This window comes from Podarcis muralis, chromosome 7 (genome assembly GCF_964188315.1).
Source record: "Podarcis muralis chromosome 7, rPodMur119.hap1.1, whole genome shotgun sequence".
NCBI lineage: Eukaryota > Metazoa > Chordata > Lepidosauria > Squamata > Lacertidae > Podarcis > Podarcis muralis.
In genome coordinates, this window is record NC_135661.1 from 73,154,424 (window position 1) to 73,176,825 (window position 22,402).

General features: G+C 45.6%; 1 protein-coding gene across 1 annotated transcript in view; it reads left to right on the forward strand.

The window, feature by feature from the left end:
• LOC114602436 (IgGFc-binding protein-like) overlaps window positions 1-22,402 on the forward strand; it is a 70,941-nt gene that overhangs the window by 24,877 nt on the left and 23,662 nt on the right. Inside the window, exons 14-19 of the mRNA XM_077932486.1 lie at window positions 848-1,047; window positions 3,098-3,478; window positions 4,534-4,821; window positions 17,189-17,237; window positions 18,361-18,414; window positions 20,957-22,183. Of these exons, the coding sequence (XP_077788612.1) occupies window positions 848-1,047; window positions 3,098-3,478; window positions 4,534-4,821; window positions 17,189-17,237; window positions 18,361-18,414; window positions 20,957-22,183 (2,199 nt within the window). The remainder of the gene's footprint in view (window positions 1-847; window positions 1,048-3,097; window positions 3,479-4,533; window positions 4,822-17,188; window positions 17,238-18,360; window positions 18,415-20,956; window positions 22,184-22,402) is intronic.

Genomic DNA, 22,402 nt, shown 5'->3' on the forward strand with positions numbered 1-22,402 from the left:
AGGGATGAAAATAGGGATGTCCTAAAGAAAAGCAAGGCATTCTGGGATCATATCAGAAACCGGGATGGCTTCTGTAAATCCGGGACTGTCCCTGGAAAATAGGGACACTTGAAGAGCCTGGCATTTAGATCAGGGTGAGAAATGAGACCCTCCACACTGCTCCATTTGGCCTATTAAGCCATTTTGGTTAAACTACACCCACTTGCCCCGCATAGACCTGATATCAGCTATGATGTCAGGTGTGGCACAGGTAAGAATGAGGCTTGGCCAAAAGGGGCTTTGCAGGCACTGCTAACTGAGTCATGGTTTTCCAGGAGCTTTGGAAGAGCTTTGCAAGATTTGCACATTGTGCCTGGCATTTGAGAAGCACTGAGCACAGGACTTACAAATCGCTTTGTGCAAGGGCTTTCCAAATGCTCCACCACCAGCTGGAAGCACTGTGTGATTCCCAGTCCTGTGTCAATTTGCAGATTGTTGGGTGTTTGGGACACACTAGGCAAAGCGCTTTGCAAGCTCTTTCAACTTTGACACGTGTGAAGCACCTGACATCATTATGACATCAGATGATGGGCAGGTAGGAGGTCCCACTCACCTGTCAAAGTTGTCCTGCGGGGTTGGGGAAAATAAAGATCTGGCCTGCTTATCCAGCCCTCATTTTGATGATGCAGCACCTATGTCCTTTTATTGCTGCCCTTAAAAATAAACCCTGATATGGGACAGTAAAGCAGCCAGAGATGGAACGGTGAGTGGAGGGGTGTCCTGTATGGATGAAATGCTTCAGAATTTAAGAACGCCTGGACTGTTCCTGCCTCCTATAACCCCTGGTCCCCTCTCTCCTTCTTTTCAGCTCTCACTTGCCCACCCAACAGCCACTACGAGTTGTGTACAAGGACCTGTGGTTCCACCTGCACCAGTTTGTCCACTCCGGGCCAATGCTCAAAGAAATGCTTCGAAGGTTGTCAGTGTGACAGTGGCTACCTGTTTGACGGTGACAGGTGCATGGCAATGGAGAACTGTGGCTGCGTGCATGACGGGCGCTACATCAAGGTAAGTCCAGCACTTGTGGAAACTGTTGTGTCTGTGCGTATGTGTGTGTCACTTTAAGAGTTCACTCACACTTCCCTTTGCCCTGCCGCTTTCCACCAGGAAAGCCCATGGTTTAAAGCTAAATTGGAACAAATGGCAATTAGGTTTTCTGCAGATTGCGGATTGCTCCAATTTAGCATTATAGAAAGGGTTTTCCAAGGGGAAGAGGTGAGGCAAAGGCAAAACAGCTTGGAAAGCACAGGACAAGTGGAAAACATCTAGGCAGGGGACAAGCAGAAGTCTACATGAGCCCTTAGTGAGTCTGCAAGGGCTAGTATCTCTTCCCTCCTTCGGATTGCCTCTCATGCATTGCTTTGTGCTGAACTCAAATTTTCACAACAGTAACATAAGCGAATGTACTGGTATATGCATGCTTGTAAGTGAGAGGCTTGAAGGAGCGCACCATGTCAAAGGGTGGTTGTCACCTTCTCACACCCACCTCGGCCTCATAAAGGACAGCTGGTGAGGCTGACAGCAGCAGCAAAACACAGAGAGATGAAAAAGAGGAAGAGTTGCTGATAAAGGCCAAGATTGTGGAGCAAAGGAGATACAATAAGAATAGAGGGAGGCAGCCTCTGGTCCAGCAAAACTGATGGGGCAGAGTACTAAAGGAGAGAGGGAGGACAGCGAGAGAAAGCTGGCTGTTGCAGAGGCCAAGGAGGGAGGCTGAGGGAAGCAGATGTGAGAGGAACAGCTGGGAAGGAGAAAGAGATGGGTGGCGAGGGAGATCTGAGGTTATAACAAAGGTAACCAAGAAGGCCTGCACATCACAGCAGAGAACCTTTGATAAGAAAAGCACTTTCCTCCTTGGGGAGTTGAGGAGCCAAGAGGTGGAACCTGCAATAAGCAACTGGCTGTGTGAAAATCCTTGGAGATGATGGACACATGAAAACTTAACATCTGAAATAATTAGTATTATTTAAGTAGGAATACAATACATTGTGCCAGGGCGGGAGAGGCTGCGACCAAGTGATCTGCACCCGTGGCATCTGGTGAATTTTTTCTTAGGGGAACACTTAGGGCCAGAGGTGCCAGCTTGCGAGGGTGACATGGGGGGAGACGTAGTGCAGGTGAGCATTGTGCCTCCATCCCTAAGCTGGGCAGAAACATCCCAGGACTCAGGAAGGAGGTGGCAGGGGAACATTTAAGAGATTAGCCTAGTCCCCCCTAGTCCACTGATGGCACACCACTGATCTGCACTGAACTGCTGATGGGCAATAATTCCTGTTTTCCCTTTTTATGATTCTTTATATAGGACAGTAGACAGGCCTTCAAATAGAGTATGCCTTCAAACATAGGACTGCAAAGGAGGACAGATGGGCACTCTATTCCTTGTTCAGGCTGTGCTCCAACAGAGCTATATAACCGCAGCTTTATTTGACCCCTGACGCATAACAAAGCTTTCTTTGACCCATGAAGAACAGGGTTTCACCTCCAAACATGTTGAGCACAAAGGAGTTAGTGAGAGGATGGATGGACTGAGTCCAGACCTGCCCACTGTATTTGGGGAGGGGGAGTTATTTGCTTCCATTTTGGAGTTTGACAAGGGGCCAGAAAAATCTGAAAGGCTTATGGGACTTCGTGTGATCCTGATAATGTTATATGCAGCATGCTATGGCATATAAGTCTGGACCCTTCGAATAATCCATATTAGATTCTTCCCTATTCTCTGCCCCATTGAATGTCTCTGCTGTTAACAGGGATAGATATATCAGTCTCTTTCTGGTCTATGTCAGTTTCACATCCATTGATTAGCACGGCGTAGAGTTCATGCGAAAATAGTATGAGTAAATGTATTAAAGTACAAAATGTGACCTATTTTAATATCCATTTTACTGTCGATTTATCATTTATGCAGCACTGGTGTACTAGATTGTAGCATTATAGAGGTAATTCTAAGTACTCAGGCTTGTACATGTTGAATTAAAAATAATAATATTTTAAAACACTTGCATTTAAATTTTAATTCTTTTTTCTCCCTTCCCTCTCTCTTGGGCTGTAAATCTTACAGGCTGGAGAGAATATTGTTTCAGAAGACTGCTTGAAAAAATGCACCTGCCGCCCATCAGGCCAACTGGTTTGTGCAGAAAATAGTTGCCAGCAAGGAGAAATCTGTGCCCTCCATAACGGTGTGCGCGGTTGCATAAGGCAGAACGGAGAGTGTGCCGTCATCCCTGGAGCACACTTGACTTCCTTTGACGGTGTCTCTGGGAAAATTCTCTATCTAGGGGCTTATGAGGTTGCAACCCTTTGCAATGGCAGTGACCCCTCTTGGTTCAAGATCGTGGCAGTTGTCGACAAACACAACGGCTGGGATTTGCCAGCGGTGACAACGATACATGTCTTTTTCAAATGCCTGTTTCTCACTGTAAAACCGAACAAGGAGGCATGGGTAAGTTCCCGGTGCAGGATCCTGGTTTGCGTCCAATGTTAGTCACACACAATGGACAGGACTAACTTAGGTCCATTCATTTCAGTGGATCTTCCCTGAGTAGACGTCAGCCGAATACTTTCTGCTTGAATGTGTGCTGCTCAAGTGCAAAGCCTTGCTAGGCTTTCACCAACAGAGCAACAGGCTTCTTTAAGCAACTAGGCATCCTGGCCAAGGTGAGAGACGCTGGGAATTGTAGTTGAGCGGCATCCAGAGATCACCACATTGACCAAAGCAGGGGAGGGTAAACTGAGGCCATCCAGTCCTCTCTATCTGGCCCATGGGACTCTTCCTGGGTCACTCCCCCATCCTTGGCCGCACCCCTTATCATAGCCCTTCAGCAGAAATAATGCATATTGGTTGCCTAGATGGATAATAGAGAAGGGACATCATATTCAAGCATCATCCTTTTATTATTTATACCCTGTCTGTCTGACTGGGTTGCCCAAGCTACTCTGGACTGCTTCCAACATATAAAAAACACACAATTAACATAATTATAGCCTACGCTGTGGGTTAAACCACAGAGCCTAGGACTTGCCGATCAGAAGGTTGGTGGTTCGAATCCCCGTGACGGGGTGAGCTCCCATTGCTCGGTCCCTGCTCCTGCCAACCTAGCAGTTCGAAAGCACGTCAAAGTGCAAGTAGATAAATAGGTACCGCTCTGGCGGGAAGGTAAACGGCATTTCCATGTGCTGTTCTGGTTCGCCAGAAGCGGCTTAGTCATGCTGGCCACATGACCCGGAAGCTGTACGCCGGCTCCCTCGGCCAGTAAAGTGAGATGAGTGCCGCAACCCCAGAGTCGGTCATGACTGGACCTAATGGTCAGGGGTCCCTTTACCTTATACAAAGATAAGTGTGCAGCCATCCATTGCCTCGGCTCTTTTGCGTCTGGCCCCGCCTACCACTGGTATGTGGTCCCCCCATAAGGGATTGTGGCCCTCAGGCTGAAAGGTTTCCCTGCCCTGCTCCACCCATTAACCCAACACCTTTCTCTCTCCTTTTCTGCACTTCAGGCTAATGGGCGCAAAATTACACTCCCAGCAAAGGTCTCTGAAGATGCCCACGTGAGCCTCTCTCAAGATGGGATAACTATTCATTTGGCCTCTGAAGTAAAAATTCTGCTCGGACCTCGTGGGGAAATGAAGATGCAAGTCTGTAAAAGCCTGGCAGGAAAGCTCTGCGCCTCCTGCGGGAACTTCAACGGAAATCGTGCTGATGACCTGAAGCTGCCCAGTGGGAAGGTAGCAAGAAGCTTGTCTGAGGTCATTGCTGTCTGGAAGGAGGAGGAATTCTGTGCTAAGTGAGCGGCTCTGAGAAAGGTCTTTGACCAAAGAGGACATGTAAGTGTTGCAATTATTTTAACAAGTATATATACCTATTAAGAAGTCATTATGCTTTTTGAATAAATGGATTTCAAATATCATTGTATTTATCCATACATACTCTATGTCTAAAAGAAATCCACTTGCATGTTGCAAGTGTGGTCATATCTTCGATCCTTCATTCAAAGGGGGGCATGGTACACTGCTACCTTGGTTCTCGAACTTAATCCGTTCTGGGAGTCTGTTCAACTCCCAAAACCATTTAGAAACCAAGGCGCGGCTTCCGATTGGCTGCAGGAGCTTCTTGCACTCAAGCAGAAACTGCATCGGACGTTTGGCTTCCGAAAAACGTTCGCAAACCAGAACACTCACTTCCGGGTTTGCGGCATTTTGGAGCCGATTTGTTCGACAACTAAGCCGTTCGGGAACCAAGGCACCACTGTATTATCTTTCCAATGTATCAGTATCAGTCTTTTAGCAGAAGTAAGGCCATGGAACGTTGCTCATTAGCTAAAAAGGCACTCAGAGCAGTTTACAAAAATTGGTTATTAAATCCCTGCCTGCAGACTTGCAGTCTAAAAGGTCATGACACAAAAGGGGCGAAACCAGGAATAAGAGGAAGGATGGAAAAGCAGGCTCAACCTCTTCAAGTTACAGGTCTTGGGGTTTTCTAAGTTCTTGTCTTTTAAAAAGAGCAGCCTCTCCCTGGAAGCATCCTTCCATCCCAGATCAAATCCAGGAGCAGAGAAGGTGACAGTGTCCAGGCCAAGAGGACAAGGCAGCTCCTGCCATGCAGCCCTTTCCCCAGAGAGCAGGCTGGATGGCAGGCAGGCAGTTACTCCCTACAGACAGAAAAAAATAGCATCTGGTAGCCAGCAGCAGGTTGTAAAACCAGGAGTAATTGATTAATTACACTCAGAGAGCAAAGTCATTGCAAATTGAGCCGTTACGTGTTAAATGAAATTCTGCAGTGCTGCGGGAAGCATTGGGAAGATTCTCACTGAAGCATAAATACACTCACATTGCCTTCTTCACAATTTTCTCTTCTAGTGAGGCCTAAAAGGTGCCTGAAGCAAAATGAACCCCTCCCTATGCTGCTTCTGGGAGAAACTTCGCATTTAAGCTCTCGGGCAAAATTCCTTGGCATGGCTTATTCCCTGGCTTCACAGTTCAGTGTTGCTCAACCTGATATCAGGTTTACTTTGACCGCCTAATAAAATGGTGGCACTTTTGCTTAAGAATCAATAAAGCTTTTTTTTTTTTTTGCAAACTTCACTTTGTCGGCATGATTTTAACTCTGGGAATATGCAGAGATGTGAGAGGTCTGGTAGGAAACTCATGGCGATGTTCAAGCAAGAAGGCAAGGAAGCAATATGGTCTAGAGCAGTGTTCTTCAGCCTTAAGTCCACAGAGCTTATCGGACTACACTTCACCATAAGGACTAAGGGCAGCCTACAATGCACAGTTGTAAAAAGAGACAAAACGCTACAATTATTTGCGAAATAAAACTGTTCCTAATGAAACAGAGCAGTATAAATGCAGCAGAAAACGTGTGTCCCACAAAACACTGCTTTATATAAAAGCGATATAAAATAAATAGCCATATAAAATACATGCATAAAGCAGTATAAAATATAAATAAAGCAATATAAAAATATGCTAGGTTCCCTAAAATAAGCAGCACATATAGAGTGGTACCTCGGGTTAAGTACTTAATTCGTTCCAGAGGTCCATTTTTAACCTGAAACTGTTCTTAACCTGAAGCACCGCTTTAGCTAATGGGGCCTCCCGCTGCTGCTGCGCCGCCGGAGCCCGATTTCTGTTCTTATCCTGAAGCAAAGTTCTTAACCTGAGGTACTACTTCCAGGTTAGTGGAGTCTGTAACCTGAAGTGTCTGTAACCCGAGGTACCACTGTACATACAACAGTACATATCTCAGTTTCAAAATAAAAAAAGGTAAAAGGCCGCTGACAGTTAAGTCCAGTCATAAACGACTCTGAGGTTGTGGCGCTCATCTCACTTTACTGGCTGAGGGAGCTGACATTTGTCTGCAGACACTTTTTCCGGGTCATGTGGCCAGCATGACTAAGCCACTTCTGGAGAAACCAGAGCAGCACACGGAAATGCCGTTTACCTTCCTTCTGGAGCGGTACCTATTTATCTACTTGCACTTTTGGGCGTGCTTTCGAACTGCTAGGTTGGCAGGAGCTGGGACCGAGCAATGGGAGCTCACCCCCTCGCAGGGATTCGAACTGCCTAGCCCAAGGCTCAGTGGTTTACACCACAGCGCCACCCACATCTCATAACAGTGGTGCATTAATACTCATATCCATCTTTTTAAGTCTCCCAGATACTGTCCCACTTCATTCATTTCTTCCCCTTTGCTCACATTTTCCTTTCGTTTCCACAATTATTATAAATTATTTTGTTATGTTCAATGGAGACCACTATTCGTCAGCTGTTCCCTCGGGGCACCATCTGTTTCCACTCCCCTTCTTGCAAATAATGATGAACAAATGTTGGCTCTGGGGTATGTAATGGTCTGTACAGGCTTGAGACTCCTACTCTGGGATCAGTCCAGCGGAATCCTGAACCTCCTCTTACGCAAACCCATGAAATTTGGCTTCCACACTTTTTTGTTTAACTTGGCAAGAACCTTGCCGAAATCTGTTGGTTTGGAATGGCCTCAGCTCAGTCTAGGGACTGAGTTGGCCATGGTCACTTTGGTGGATGACATTTACAGATGTGTGTGCTCCACTATGGCCACATGCACCATGCCATTCATTTGAAGTACACTTAACACTCGTTTCATAGAATCATAGAGTTGGAAGGGAGCCTGGGGATCATCTAGTCCAACCCCCTGCAATACATGCAGCTGTCCCTTACGGGGACTGAACCTGCAACCTTGGCGTTATCAGACCATGCTCTAAGCAACTGAGCTATTTGAAGTGCATGGCTTCCCGCAGTGAGTCCCCGGAACTATAATTTACAAGTAGAACTATGAGAGGCCCCAGTCAGACATCCTGCAGACCCACAGCCTTTTGAAGGGGTTGCCAACCTGGTGCTTGCAGGAACCAGGGTATCTGTGAAGGTTTTAATTGGTGGCCCTGGGCAGAGGCCTCAAACTGTGTGCTTTGTTTCTTTTCTTTTTTTATAGTCTCTAGCCCTCCTATAGGGAAAAGTGTGATGCAAACGTGCATTGCATGGGGTTGGACTAGATGACCATCAGGGTCCAATTCTACGATTCTGTAATTCTATGAGAGGATGGCTAATCTCCTAAGTGATTTCTCTCAAAGGGGCTCGGGTGGCTGTTCCACCTCACCAGTGCCAGACTTATGTACAGTGGTGCCTCGCAAGATGAAATTAATTCGTTCCGCGAGTCTTTTCGTCTAGCGGATTTTTCGTCTTGCGAAGCACGAAATCCCATAGGAATGCCAAGCGCAATTCAAATTTCTCTGGCTGATCCCGTTCCAGGCCGTGGTGATCATCTTCAAGCAGGTGACGATGTTGAAGTGGTCCTTCCAGAATTCCCGCAGGGTGATGGTGGTGCAATCAGTCACCTCGAAGCATCGCCTGAAAAGCTCCTCCAGCCCCTCCCCAACTGTTGCAAACCCCTCCCCAACTGTTCCCCCAGCCCCTCCCCAACTGTTGCAAACCGCTCCCCAACTGTTCCCCCAGTCACCCAGCACACAGAAATTCAAACCCAGAATTTTTTTTAAAAAAAACAGCAGAGTGGCCCAATGGTCACAAAAAATCATAAAAATGCAGAAAAAAACAAGCTTCCAGATTCTTGCAAACCCCTCCCCAACTGTTCCCCCAGCCACCCACCACACAGAAATTCAAACCCAGAATTTTTTTTAAAAAACAGCAGAGTGGCCCAATGGTCACAGAAAATCATAAAAATGCAGGAAAAAAACCACAAGCTTCCAGATTCTTGCAAACCCCTCCCCAACTGTTCCCCCAGCCACCCACCACACAGAAATTCAAACCCAGAATTTTTTTCGTCTTGCAAAGCAAGCCCATAGGGAAATTCGTCTTGAGAAGCAGCTCGAAAAACGGAAAACCCTTTCGTCTAGCGAGTTTTTCGTCTTGCGAGGCATTCGTCTTGCGGGGCACCACTGTACAAGCTAAACAAGCTATAGCTTAGGACCCTACTCTTTTGGGGGCCCCCAAAAAAATTAAAGGAAAAAACCCTGGATGCACATTTCCAAAATATAAGATACAAAACAAATAAAATAAAACCTACATACAGCAACAGTGTTTTGTGTTGTGTAGGCTCCTATGATGTAAGTAATGGGCCCTGCCTGCTAGCCTGCTCCCTAAAATATCACTGGTTTGCTCATTTCTATATATAGGGTGCCTACATTCTGCATGGACTGCTTGTATCTAGGTCCATAAATTACCATATAGCATACATTCAACACAAAAAACAGTGACAATTTGTTGTTGACAAAGGACACCTGGAGCTTCAGTAGCTTAAGGCCTCATCAAACCTAAATCCGGCCCTGCACCTCACAGTGTTTTTAGCTAGTAGCTGCTCAGGAACAGAGTTTTAAAGTGTGAGACCTTTGCCTTGGAAGCACGGGACAAAAGGTAAATATAGATGAGCCCTCTCTTTGCTAAATACCTCTATCCCTGGTAAACTACTTTTTCTTACCAGGGGGATGGAGAACCTGTGACCTTCCAAGTCTTCTTGGACTACAACTCCCATCATCCCTGCCTGTTGCCCATACCGGCAGGGGGCTGATGGGAGTCCAGCAACATCTGGGGAGCCATGACTTTCCCTGCACTGTGTATCAGAGAAGTATCAACAGACTCGGGATATATATTTTTGGAAGGGAAAAAACCAGACTAGTCAGTTTAGCTCAGTGTTTCAGAGTTTCCCAAACTTGGGTCTCCAGTTGGGGATTGTAGTCCTCAAACAACTGGCCACCCAAGTTTGGGAAACCCTGGTCTACAATGACCAGCAGCAGCTCTCCAATGTTTCAGGCAGGGGACATTGCCAGCTTCACTTGGACATGGCGGGATTGAACCTGGAACCTTTTGCATGCAAAGCAGGTGCAGGTGCTCTACCACTGAACGGGAGTATTATTCTGAAATGGCTAAAATGACCAGAAGAATCAGAAATCAGGAAGACCAATTTTTTTAAAAGAATGGGGAAATTTATAATCTATCTTAAAAACCATTGTAAACGGTTAAAATAGTTAGTAGGATTGGAATAACATTTGTAGTTTAGATATCTAAATTTGCTACAGGACAAGAACTATTGAGTGCTGGAAATGCAAAGAAAAGGAAGGTATCTTTTACCACGTGAGGTGGACTTGCAAAGAGGTAAAGGCTTTCTGGGAAATGATAGATAATGAGTTAAAGAAAATGTTTAAAAATACTTTTGTTAAGAAACCAAAAGTATAGTGAAGTGGGTGAAGAGATACCAAGGGAAGATAAAAAGACTGTTTATGTATGCAACAACAGCGGCAAGAATTCTTTTAGCCCAAAAATGGAAACAACAAGAAGTACCAACGAAAGAAGAGTGGCAGAGGAAGATGATGGACTTTGCAGAACTGGTGAAGCTGTCAGGAAAAATCCAAAACCAGCATGATCAAATATTCCAAAAGGACTGGAGTAAATTTATATGATATTTGAAATATTACTCTAAGCAATTTAGCATCACTAGCAGGGTTGTCTGAAGACCCGTAAGGAGAAACGTTCTCCCTTTTTATTTTAACCTAAATTTTAATGTCTTTTTGTAAGGGATGAAACCAGAATTGGAAAATGTATAAAATGCAGTGATATAAAGGATGATTTTGAAAGCCATAAGGTGGGAGGGAAGGAAGTTGATGGGCTCTAAAGAGCCCGAGAGGTAAAGTGGATAACAATGATATGGTTGTATATTATTAAATGGAAAACTAATAAAATTATATACAAAAAAAAGGAATAACACTTGTGGTTTAATGGTGAATTTTGGACACAATGGAGATGTAAAAAATTTGGATTATCATAAAAGATGCAGGAGGAAATGATTAACAATAGGACCCACAAAGGGGAGAAGGGAAGTACAGGAGATTCTTTGGAATTTTGTTTTATGTTGTATGTTGGATATGTGATTGTAAAATTTTAATCTGAAAAACCAAATAAATTATTTTTTTAAAAATGAACTGGAGTATTGTGAAGGAAGGTGTGCCTGAATGACTAGTGAACAGGGCTTTGTTTTTAGATGGAGATGCAATTATTTAAATCAGATATTTTTTGCAGTAAGCCCACATGAAAATTGCATCCAATATCCTCCTGGGTTCCAAGAGGGGAGAAAGGGATGGTTTGCTTTGGTCATTGGGTCTGGGCGGCTTGAGGTGTACGTCTTCAGGCTTCAGTGGGAATCTCATATACGTGAGTAGGATGTCAGGTGTTTTATTTGTCTAACACCTTCAGCTAACACAGGGGAGGTTTCTGTTTAACTCCATCCTCTGGCAATGTAAACTTACACAGTGATTTACAAGCAATGCATATTCCCCAGGGAGAGCTTTGGCTGAGAGCCACAAACCACAGAATAATAGGCTCTCTGAGACTTCGTAGCGAGCGGTTAAATTCCAGTCAAAAACTGATCTTCCGGGACAAGTCCCTAGGTCAGGAAATTAAATGTATTTCCTTCATCATTCTGCATGTTCAGGAGGTGTTGTTTATTTGTTTGTTACATGGGCATGGAACAAAATTGGGCATTTATGCTATGAACCAGCAATATGCAGGCGAAGGTTCTTGCGCTTGCAGAGCAAGTGATCTGCACCTAGGAACCGGGGGAACTGCAGAATCAGACCATCTGGCCCATCTAGTGCAGCATTGTTTACACCAGGGGTGGGGAAGCTGTGGGTCACCATGTGCCAAATTTGGCCCAGCAGGAGTCCCAATTTGGCCCATGAGGCCAATAAATGAGATGATATACCTGAACATTTTACAAACGGTCATTACACAATAAGAGATAAATTACCAAGTAAAATGTCCAAAAGGGCACACAGGATACAAATGGTTCAGCTTTCACTAATCACTGTAATTGGCTGACACTGCTAGCTGAAACATGGTTGCATCCCCAGGGATGTCAGGTGCTCATGCCAGACTCTTAATCTCAGGGCCGTGGGCTTGAGCTCCATGTTGAGCAAAAGATTCCTGCATTGGAGGGGCTTGGACAAAATGACCCATGTGATTCCTTCCAACTCTATGATTCTCTGTCTCTATGTCATGGCCTTGAGGGTTGGGGAAGGGGAACATGGTAGCACAAGAGGCAACAGAAGCAGGCAGTTGATGGGAGAGTCTCTGAGCCTTCATGAGCGCTCAGTTATCTGAGGTGTGGACAAGGGGAATCTGTGAGTCAACAGAGGACATTTTTGCTATACCCCCGACCATGAGATGTTTCCTGCAGCAATGGAGCTTTGTGGCAACCATATGAATCAGGAAAGAACAGGAAGCAGTTTGTGCTGATTGTGTGGCTGCAATTGCTTTGTGTCGTGTTACAGATAAGGGTTATTGGCATATGGAGAGAAAGTAAACAGAGGAATAACTATTTGGCGTGGCTCCACTAATAAAGAGGGCTTAGCTTTTCTAGGGCGGCAGCAGTTGCGACCCAGCTTGGGTGCTGGTGAGCCGGGGGTAGTCCTGTGTCAAAGCCACTCCCGATCTCAGGAGGGGGGGGTTTGCGGGGCTCACGACCCCACCCACACTCTCGTGGGGCTAGCTCCAGCCCTTCGGGACTCAGGAACTCATTATTATTCAGTGACGGCGCCAGCCAATGGGGCGGCGTCGGGGGCGGATCTTCCGGAGGGCACTTAAGGTCAGGATAGCCTGGGCTCGCCCCTTTTCTCTCCTCGCTGCAGCCGTGGTTTCCCACCCACCCTCCCTTTAGGCGTGCTTTGGACTTTGCTATGGGCTTCGGCTGGTCACCGCAAGGGGCCTGGTAGGAGTTTTTCCATTTGGCTAATTGGCTGAATTTGAAGCCACTTGGTTTTTTCTCCTACCTCGTAGCAAAACGTCACAACTCCTTGGTTTTGGCGGTTAGGCATTGGCCGGGGGTATTGTTATGCAAATTGAGGTCGGGGGGGAGGAACGCCATCACCTCCCCCAATCCTTGAAGGGTGGTTCGTTAAAGGACTCCGAGGGGCGTCGCCTCGTCCGAAACCTATGGAGGCTAGGGCCTAAAGCGTGCTCCCGAGTGGTAACCCCTCGGGGAGCGCCTACGGATGTACATCTCGGGGGGCTCCCCTTGCTGGTGTTTAACCCTTCCCGGTTAGAACCGGATAGTCTCTTAGGGCCAATGCCTAAGGCCAATACCGCTCTTACCTGTAATCAATAAAGTTGTGGCCATTTTTTGCCCATTAACCTAAATTCTGTTGTCCGTGTCTTTATTTACCCATCTGTGGGAGGGGGCGGGTATTGCCACGCAACTGTGGCAGCTGTGGGTGCTGGTGGGATTGCCCGCCAAACGGGCCAATCTCAGCCCTGGGGGTGTGGTGGGGCTCTGGCAGCAGACCTGTTAGGGTCTGTTATGCCCAGGTAACAGGCCAAAGGCAGCTGTGCTACAATTGGGCAGTACAGTCACAAACTGGACGTCCCACCTGCCCACCCTGAATGCTGTGGCTCTGTCCGAAGGTAAGTGGGCAGGGCACGTGTCTGGCCTTGCTGTGGAATTATTTGATCGCTGTAGTTGGGGCCGGAATGGAATTTCAGCCTGTCTGGGTTTTTGTTTCGTTTTGGTTTGGTTTTGCCTTATTAGGAGCAATTGTCACAACTTTTGGTGGGAAAAGGCATAGGGTTGGATCCTTAGCCTAAAGCTAAGGATCAAATTCAGTTTCAGGATCAAATTTCAGGGTTAAAGGGCTCCAGGGTGAGTGTTATATCCTGAAGCCATAGAAACACATCAAATGGTCACCTGGTGGGTTTCGCCTCATTATGACTTGTGTTGTGAGGGGCTTCCTTATCAGTAGGATCAACTATGATGGATTATCATCCTGCAGGCGCATTGGCTAATTCAGGATACATAGCCAATGCCTGCTTACATCTGTAATCAATAAAGTTGTGGCCATGTTCAATTCCAAAATGCTGCTGTGCCATTCTTGTTGTTCTTACACATCCACAATCCACACTGTGGGGCAACCCCTGGCCTGCTGTCCTGTGGTTCACAATAGCACCAGCTCATAAATGTGCTAAGTGAGACACCTAAGACAAATTGCTTTTCATGTTACCCTGCTGTAAGCAGGAAACACCAAGCATAAAATGATTTCCCCTCCAATTTGAGTCATTTCAGATATATTGCAGCAGCAGTTTCCTGAATACACAGGGGTATTCAGCAAGCTTGGCTTCCACATTCATTCTCTTGTATTGCTCAATCCAGCAAAATCTGCAACTCATGCTGGGTATGTGGGACCGTGAACTAATTTGTTTGTCTCAGGTTCTCATTTTTTCCAGTCTGAGATTCAGCTTGCTACATTCCTGCACCAGTAGTTCTTTTTAAAAGTCTAATATACATGATTCCACCCCCCCCCCAACATTTCCCCAAGTGCACATAATTTTGTATGCAGTTTTGCTTATTTTACAATATCCTATGCCTCAGCCAGAAAGTATGGATTAAACAAAACAAAAAAACTCAACTCACTGGAAAGGAGTAGGTTTGGATGAACTAGGGTTGTTGAGCTTTTTTGGCATAATCACAAAAAAGACGTTTTTGAGCTATGTTTTTTTTTAATCGCCAAAAACGACATTGTTGACACGGGTTACCAGTATTCCAGCTATGTCCGGGAAATTCCAGATGTATGGCAACCCTAGGATGAGCCCGTCAATTACACATTTTAAAAATATTAAAGTCAGTTTGTGCATTCCCACATTAGTTCCCTTAAAAAAAAAAAGTCCTTTTGAAAGTTGTCAGCATCTACGTGTACATTTCTCCCAGTGTAGATGTTTTTGCAAACAGTTTCCTTTGACATAATGTCATCTTTTTCATCTGTGGTATCTGACTTCACTGGAGAAAAAGTCGATGCAGAGATAAGGTTTCATTCAGCACCTCTGTTTTTGTACCGGGTGCACAATCCAGGATCTTGAGTTTGTTGTTTGCTCACAAGTAAAGAGTGATGCCTGTCATCCTGAGCATTTCGTGATGTCACAGCCCACAATGGTCACTTTAAACCCTCAAGTTTGTGCTCTGCACAGATGGTCACAGCAAAGTTCTGGTGGATTCTTGCATCTACTGCAGCAAAACGGTCACATTCTGTGTGCTCCATTTGTCCTCAAGCGCTACATGAAACTAATGGAATCTCATGGGAAACAGCCCAGTTGTCTGTAAGTGCTAGGGTTATGAAGGTGGCCTCTATGTCCCCACATATGTCATTGGTTGGATGACTGAGTTGGCCACCCCTGGCCAAGTCCCTCGGTGTAACATGCAACACAAGGCATCAAATAACAGAAAACATTTGTAGTGGGTGAGTTCCAGTGGGTGGCATGAGCTCTTAATCCTCTTGACTGACATGATTTAAGTCAACAGAGGGTTAAGGAGCCATGACTGCCCAAGATCTATTCCCATCCCCTCCCATGTGAAAGGAGGCAACAAATATTGACCAAAGGGCTCAGCAAACTCTTTTAAGGAGGGGGTTCCAAGAAATGTTAGAGTAAGAGGTGCGGTAGCATTGAGTAGTGAAGACAGGGGCGTGTGGTGTGAGAGTAAGAAACGAAGGCTAGAGATGTTAATAAAGGAAGATCCCTTAAGCTAAGCTAAGTGGAAGGCATGCTGGGCAAATCCTCACCTTGATCAATCTATGTCCCCACTGCAGAAGGATGTGCAGATCCAAAATTGTCCTCCATAGTCACCTACAGTCACACTTGTTAAAAAAATATATATTAAAGATTTCTTAATTTACAAAATATAAATAAAAATGCATTGTCTCTTTTTCCAAGTTGCGTTTTCTACAGGTCAGTTTCATTTGTTGTGAGACATTACAATGTTAGGTTAGGAAGAAGAGGGGGAGGGGGAATGGTGAGTGGGGTGGGGTTGGGTGGCAATGCTTCAATTCTTCTACTTAGTGTATGTGTGGGGTTTTGTGTCAGCGTCAGTTGTGTGGGTTCTCTTACTATTCGCTTGTTGTATTTCCTTGGGGGTGGCCTAGGGTTTGGTTGGTTGTAGTGAGGTGTGTGTGTGTGTGTGTGTGTGTGTGTGTGTGTGTGTTTGCCAGATTGATTCATATGCTGTTGGCGGGTTCTTGTTGTTTTCTTGGTGGGCTGTGTATGTGATAAAGGGTAACCATACCGGGGTAAAAGCATCTTCTTCTATTTGTCCCTGTGTCAGTTTCAGTTTATTGGTACCTACAGACACACTGTCAAGACCATATTCATGGAAGACAATCTCACTCAGCTACAAGTGATAAGAAGAAGGAGGAGGAGGAGGAGGAGGAGGGGTAGAAACTGTCAGGAAGTTTTACCCCCTAGACTGGTAGCATGTAAGGCAGGCAGGAGGGGGCTGGCTGAGGACACACTGTGGTGGTCATTATCATTAATTCCATTTATTATCTACCCTTCACCAGCAGGTCCCAGGGCAGGTAACAACAATTTAAAATTCAGAATTAAAAACAGCTGCAGCAGAGTACAGCCACAGAGATAGGGAGAACCCGGAAAGCACATATCTCAGGTGTCAAAGAGGGATGTATTTCACCAAAAGCTGTAGTGAAGAAGCCAGACATATCTCTGTGGGAGGGAGTTCCACAACCTCAGAGAACGTCCCCTGCCAGGCCATCACTACAAAACCTATGTGCAAGGTAGAACTACCAAGAGGGGCTCCTCTGTTGATCTTAATAGACCCAGAGACGAGCTGTAGGAAAGAAGGTGGTCTTTCAGATATTTGGGGCCTAAATAATGTAGAGCTTTGAAGAGCAGCAATGGCACCTTGAATTGGGCCTGGAAGCAAAGCGCCAGCCAGTTCTTAGTATAGGAGGTTGGTCGGGCAGTGGTGAGGCATTTGTCCTAATCAATCAGCTTCCACTGGTGGGGATTACTTCTGAGTAAACATCTACAGGATGCATCTGCAAAAGAGGATGTACTGCATGCCCTTTTAGTACTGTTGGGAAGAAATTCAAGGTTTTCTCCAGAAAGCCTCTCTTGGGCCCTAAGCACACTGCGCTGAGTAAACCACACTGCCCCAAGCACTCCAACTCATGATCCTTTAAGTAATCCAAACTTAAACACGTAAACACTTTCGTGGTAAGGAGAATTGCATGTGCATTGATCCAAATCTGAGCTTACTGTCCCTCCTCCAGGAAGCAATGACTCAACCTATCACACACCTCCGTATATGCTCCCTTAATGTGCTGGGGACTCCCTCCAGTATAAATGTGGCAAACTTGTCACCGAGAGAATTAGGAGCTTCCCAGCAGGTAAGTGGACTTTTCTTGTGAAATGAACATGGGAGGAGTGTGAGGAAATGGATAAGTCCACCGAGCTTTCTTTGATTATGTGCTATCCAGTTTCAGAAGTCCGTATGCAGGCTATATTCAAAATTATATCTTAATAGATTTGCAAATGAAGTAAATGGGGAAACATACTTTGTTTTTAGAGGAAAAAATATACTTCACAGCAAGCATCATCTTAGAAGAAGCACTCTGTGCTTTGCAAGAGAGAATTGGGAATGCCTGCTTAATACCCACTCTTGCTATTTTTAATGATATAGTAATTTTTTAAATAAAATAAAATAAAGTGATTCATCCATCAAAGACTTTTTATTCCATTTGTTCCTAACCGTTTAATCCTATAAAATGAGACAGCCTTAATAGATAGATGCAGTATTTCTTAAAGGAGGGTTTGACATATTTATTCATTCAGAAAGATTTGCAGACCACTTAATCACAAAACTCTCTAAGCAAAAATTATCAGTAAAATTATCAACAGAACACAGCTAAAATTCACAAAACCTTAAAAAAACCCCACCTGGGTATACACAAAAAAGAGAAAACACAGATAGAATCAGTAAACAGAAGCAAAAATTGGTAGAAAAATAAGCTTTCAGTAGGCATCTAAAACAGTACAGTGGTACCTCAGGTTAAGAACTTAATTCATTCTGGAGTTCCATTTTTAACCTGAAACTGTTCTTAACCTGAGGTACCACTTTAGCTAATGGGGCCTCCCGCTGCCACCATGCGATTTCTATTCTCATCCTGAAGCAAAGTTCTCAACCCGAGGTACTATTTCTGGGTTAGCGGAGTCTGTAACCTGAAGCGTCTGTAACCTGAAGCGTCTGTAAACCAAGGTACCACTGGATAGCAAAGGTACCTGCATAATGTTAATAGACAGGGAGCTCCAAAGCATAAATGATGCCATGTTGAAAGGTTGACTCCTTGAAGATGCAGAATGAATATCATACTGTATGCCAGTAAAGAAAAAGAAACAATACATTCACACATTTACCATTGGCTCTAGTTTGGTCCTTACTCTTTGATGCACTTGCATCATAAGGTTGATCACCAAAGTGCCATTCCTCTTTCTTCTCTTCTTGTTTTGCAGCCATGGGGATGAGGATGCTGCTGCCAGTCGCTGTGGGGCTCACCCTCCTCAGTGGTGAGTAGAGACTTGGGTGGTGTGACTAGGAAATCGTCCAAGAACGAAAGTCTGCAAATAGGAGAACTGAATGGGCAACCTGCAATTCAGCCATGTGACCAGATAACAATAGGTGGCAGATAAGAGTCACATAGTTGGGGAAATCTATAGGCAATGTATCCATGCCTCTGATGAGGTTTGCCACAAATTAAGTGAATTGTCAGGAGTACAGGCTTTGGATATGGGCTGGTTGTGGGCTTAGTGATTGCAAAATCTAGGCGGACCCTCAAATCATGTACTAGAATGAACATCCTTCAGGTGATATGCAGTGGATTCTACTTGTTTTGTGAGCCCACCTGGAGTAGGAATCACCACTTTAAAGGATCACGGGGCTAAGAGTGTCTTAACCCCTACCCTGCCTGAGACATTTGTGGGCTTCTGCAAGCCAGAGTAGATAATAAGACTAGACGGGCCACGACACTTCAGTGTGTAGCGATATGTGTACCTGTGTGCAGGGCTGGATTTAGGTTTGATGAGGCCCTAAGGTGCTGAAGGTAATGGGGCCCTTCATATGTCCAGCTGTCCTTTGTCAACAACAAATGGTCGCTGTTTTTTGTGTTGAATATATGCTATATGGTAATTTATGAACCTAATAGGAATCTAAAGTCATTTGCACATGTTGCCATGCAACCAGTCCATGCAGAATGTAGGCACCCTGTATATAGAAAGGAGCAAACCAGTGATATTCTAGGGAGCAGGCTAGCAGGCGGGGCCCATTACTTACATCATAGGAGCCTACACAACACAAAACACTGTTGCTGAATGTAGGTTTTATTTTATTTGTTTTGTATCTTATATTTTGGAAATGTACATCCAGGTTTTTTCCTTTAAATTTTTTGGGGCCCCCAAGGGAGTGGGGTCCTAAGCTACAGCTTGTTTAGCTTATATGTAAATCCACCACTGCCTGTGTGCATGCAAGGACGCGGAATATGAGGGTGTGAATAAACAGAGTCAGAATCGAATGTACTATTTCTTCATCCTGAGCAAAATCTGGGGTCCTGAGAATTTAATTATTTCTCCCTGCTACTCTTTCCTTTTTTAAAAAAGAGCAAGTTCCTAGCCAGTGGAAAGTCTGAGATATTATTATAGAAGATAGTGTCAGTTTGAAGCTTCAGAAAGCAGAGGATATATCTACACAGGATTCTAGGTATTCCCTCCTTGGCAGAGGCTGGTCCCTCTACTTAAGGAATGGCCTAGAGGGGAAGCCCTCCCTTTGAAAGAGTCCCCTGTTTGAAGGGATGCCTAGTCTGATAGGACTCAGCTACACAGCTGCAAATAAAATGTTTTAAGTGTGTTGTAAAGCGCATTATACAAGTGTGGCACTAGATGGCAATGGTGAGCTATGGCAAATTCAATATATTTTTTTCAAAACTTTTTTTAAAAGCATTTTCACATTACTTATATGTGTGCAAATTCCACCTCAGCCTCATTTAAAGTTAAAGAGATGCTTGAAGTAGCAGTAGCTGCAGTAGCAGTAGGTAATAAATGAAATCCAGCAAGCAGGTTGTTAGAGGGCAGCGAGGCAAGTCTGGATTCAGTCTCCCTTTCCCCAGCAAAACAGTTGATGGCCAGAATGAAACCTTTTGAAAAAGAGCTAACTACACATGCATGAGAAGCCCAGATATTCCGCATGAGCCAGGGGCTCATGGGTCTGCCCGTATCTTCTCTGGCACACATGACCTCTGTCTATGCCACCTCAAATATCCACAATGCATGAGAGAAGTGTTTGCTTTTCTCAATCAGTTCCCATTTGCACTGACTTAGCCTCTCCTGCTTTGAACACCACCCCTTAGGCATGCCCACATTTTGTTGGGTGTGAGGATTGGACACTCGCCATCTTTTCCCTGCTGAACAGAGGGAAGCAGCAAAGAATGTCTCTCTGTGGGGCTGATGTCACTGCCTCCCCCTCTGATCTTTTGTGGTCCCGTCTCTTTTTCTGCTCTTCTAGATCCATTTTGTGTTATGCCACCCTTTTGACATTCATTTTGTGAGGGGCGCCCATGGCACTTTCTCCAATTTCCAAAAATGCCTATTGCACTGGGAAGTTGGAAACGTCTGACATGGGGGTACTCTGTTAGATAATGTAATAAGTATTCTTATTTCTGGGGTGTGTACAGAAATGTTTTGATGGGATAACCCTTTGGTAGGGCACATTGTCAAGACTTGTGGGCATTACTTGGGCATTTGGATTCTTTTACTGTCTTCCCATAAAGTCCTTGTTCAATTAAAGGAAAAACAAAATATTTATTTCCCACTGTCAGATATTTTGGTGGGGGGGTTTTATAGACCCTGTTATAATACCCAGACATCATACCTTTGGAGATCCAAACCCAGAGGTAAGTCTTCTGGGATGTGCTCTTGGGCAAGTCAGGTGACCCACTCCTCGCTCCCCAAATCTCATGAGGTGCCTAAAAACACGCGAGATGGCAGCCCCCAAAAAGTGCTTTCTGGGTTGCAGAAGGACAGTAGAAGAGCATGCTTACTTTTCTTTCTTTTCTTCCAGGCTTCCATGCCGTAATGCCCACTGGCCGGGAGTTCATCACAGCCTTCCTGCAAAACCATAAGCTGGACTACTCTGAAGCTCAGTTCCAGCTCTACGTTTCCGGCTACTCACCTTCTACCACCGTCACCATCTCAGTCTACAAATCTAAGTTCCACAGCCAATTCCCCCTCGCCCGGGGTCAGACTGCCAAAGTGAAGATACCAGCTTATGCAGAGATGGCCGGCACAGCTAAATTCTGCTACACCGTTGTGGTGAAAGCTAACCAAGACATCTCTGTGTTGGCCCTCAACTCCAAGAAGAATACAGCCGACACCACTGTGATCTACCCAGTCCACAGCCTAGGCACAGAATACTATGTCCTCACACCTCCTGGAGAGCTGTCCAATTCATACAAGGAGTTCTCCATCATTGCGTGGCAGGACCTCACTGCGGTGGAGATCCATCTCAAGGGCAGCGTGAGATTCCAGGGGCGTATCTACCCAGCAGGCAGCAAGCTGAATGCCGTCCTTTCTCCCTACGAAGCCATCCAGCTCCAGAGCCGCCAAGACCTCTCTGGCACCCTTGTAAGATCAGCACGGCCAGTGGCTGTGCTAAGTGGGCACACCTGCGCCAATATGAACACCAATTGCAACCATGTGGTGGAGCAGCTTCTGCCAGTGTCTAGCTGGGGCCGGGCCTTCTTTCTCCTCCCACTCTCTTTCCAGACAAAGTACGACCTTGCGTACATAGTGGCGTCCCAGCCCACCACAGTCACCTGTGTCTCTGGTGGGATCCATACGAACTACAACCTTGTGGCTGGGCAGGTGCTTCAGCTGAAAGTCTCACGTTCGGGTCCCATTTACATCACAGCCAATGTGGGCATCCAGGTCTTCTTCTTTTGCACCGGTGGTACCCATTCTGGCCTGACCTTCGACCCCTTCCTCCTTAGTATCCCTGACGTGTTCAGCTACTGCACATCTTACACCCTCGGAGGCCTGGAGAACTTTGACAATTCTGCGTTCATTGTTGCTAAGACCGCTGCTGCTTCTGGGATCACCATGGATGGCCGTGCGTTGAGTGGCACCTCTTGGAGACAGATTCCAGGAACAGAATACTCCTGGAGCGAGTACAGTCTGGGGAAGAAAGAAAGCACCCATTCCATGACACATCCCAGCTCCCCCTTTGCCCTGCTAAGTTTTGGCATTGCCAGCAGGAATGCCTATGGTGCAATGGCACTCTGCCATCGTGGTGAGTTGCGGGGCTTGTTAAGGTGGGAGATCAAGGTGCTGAATTTCCATTGAGCAAAGGATGATCAGCATTGCAGGGTCCAAATCCCTGCTCAGCAATGGAACTCAATGCGTGATCTTGGGCCAATCTCTCTCTTTCAACGTAACCTATCTCACAGGGCTCTTGTGGAAATAAATTGGGCTTACCTCCTTGTACATAGCACTGAGATTCTTGGAGAAA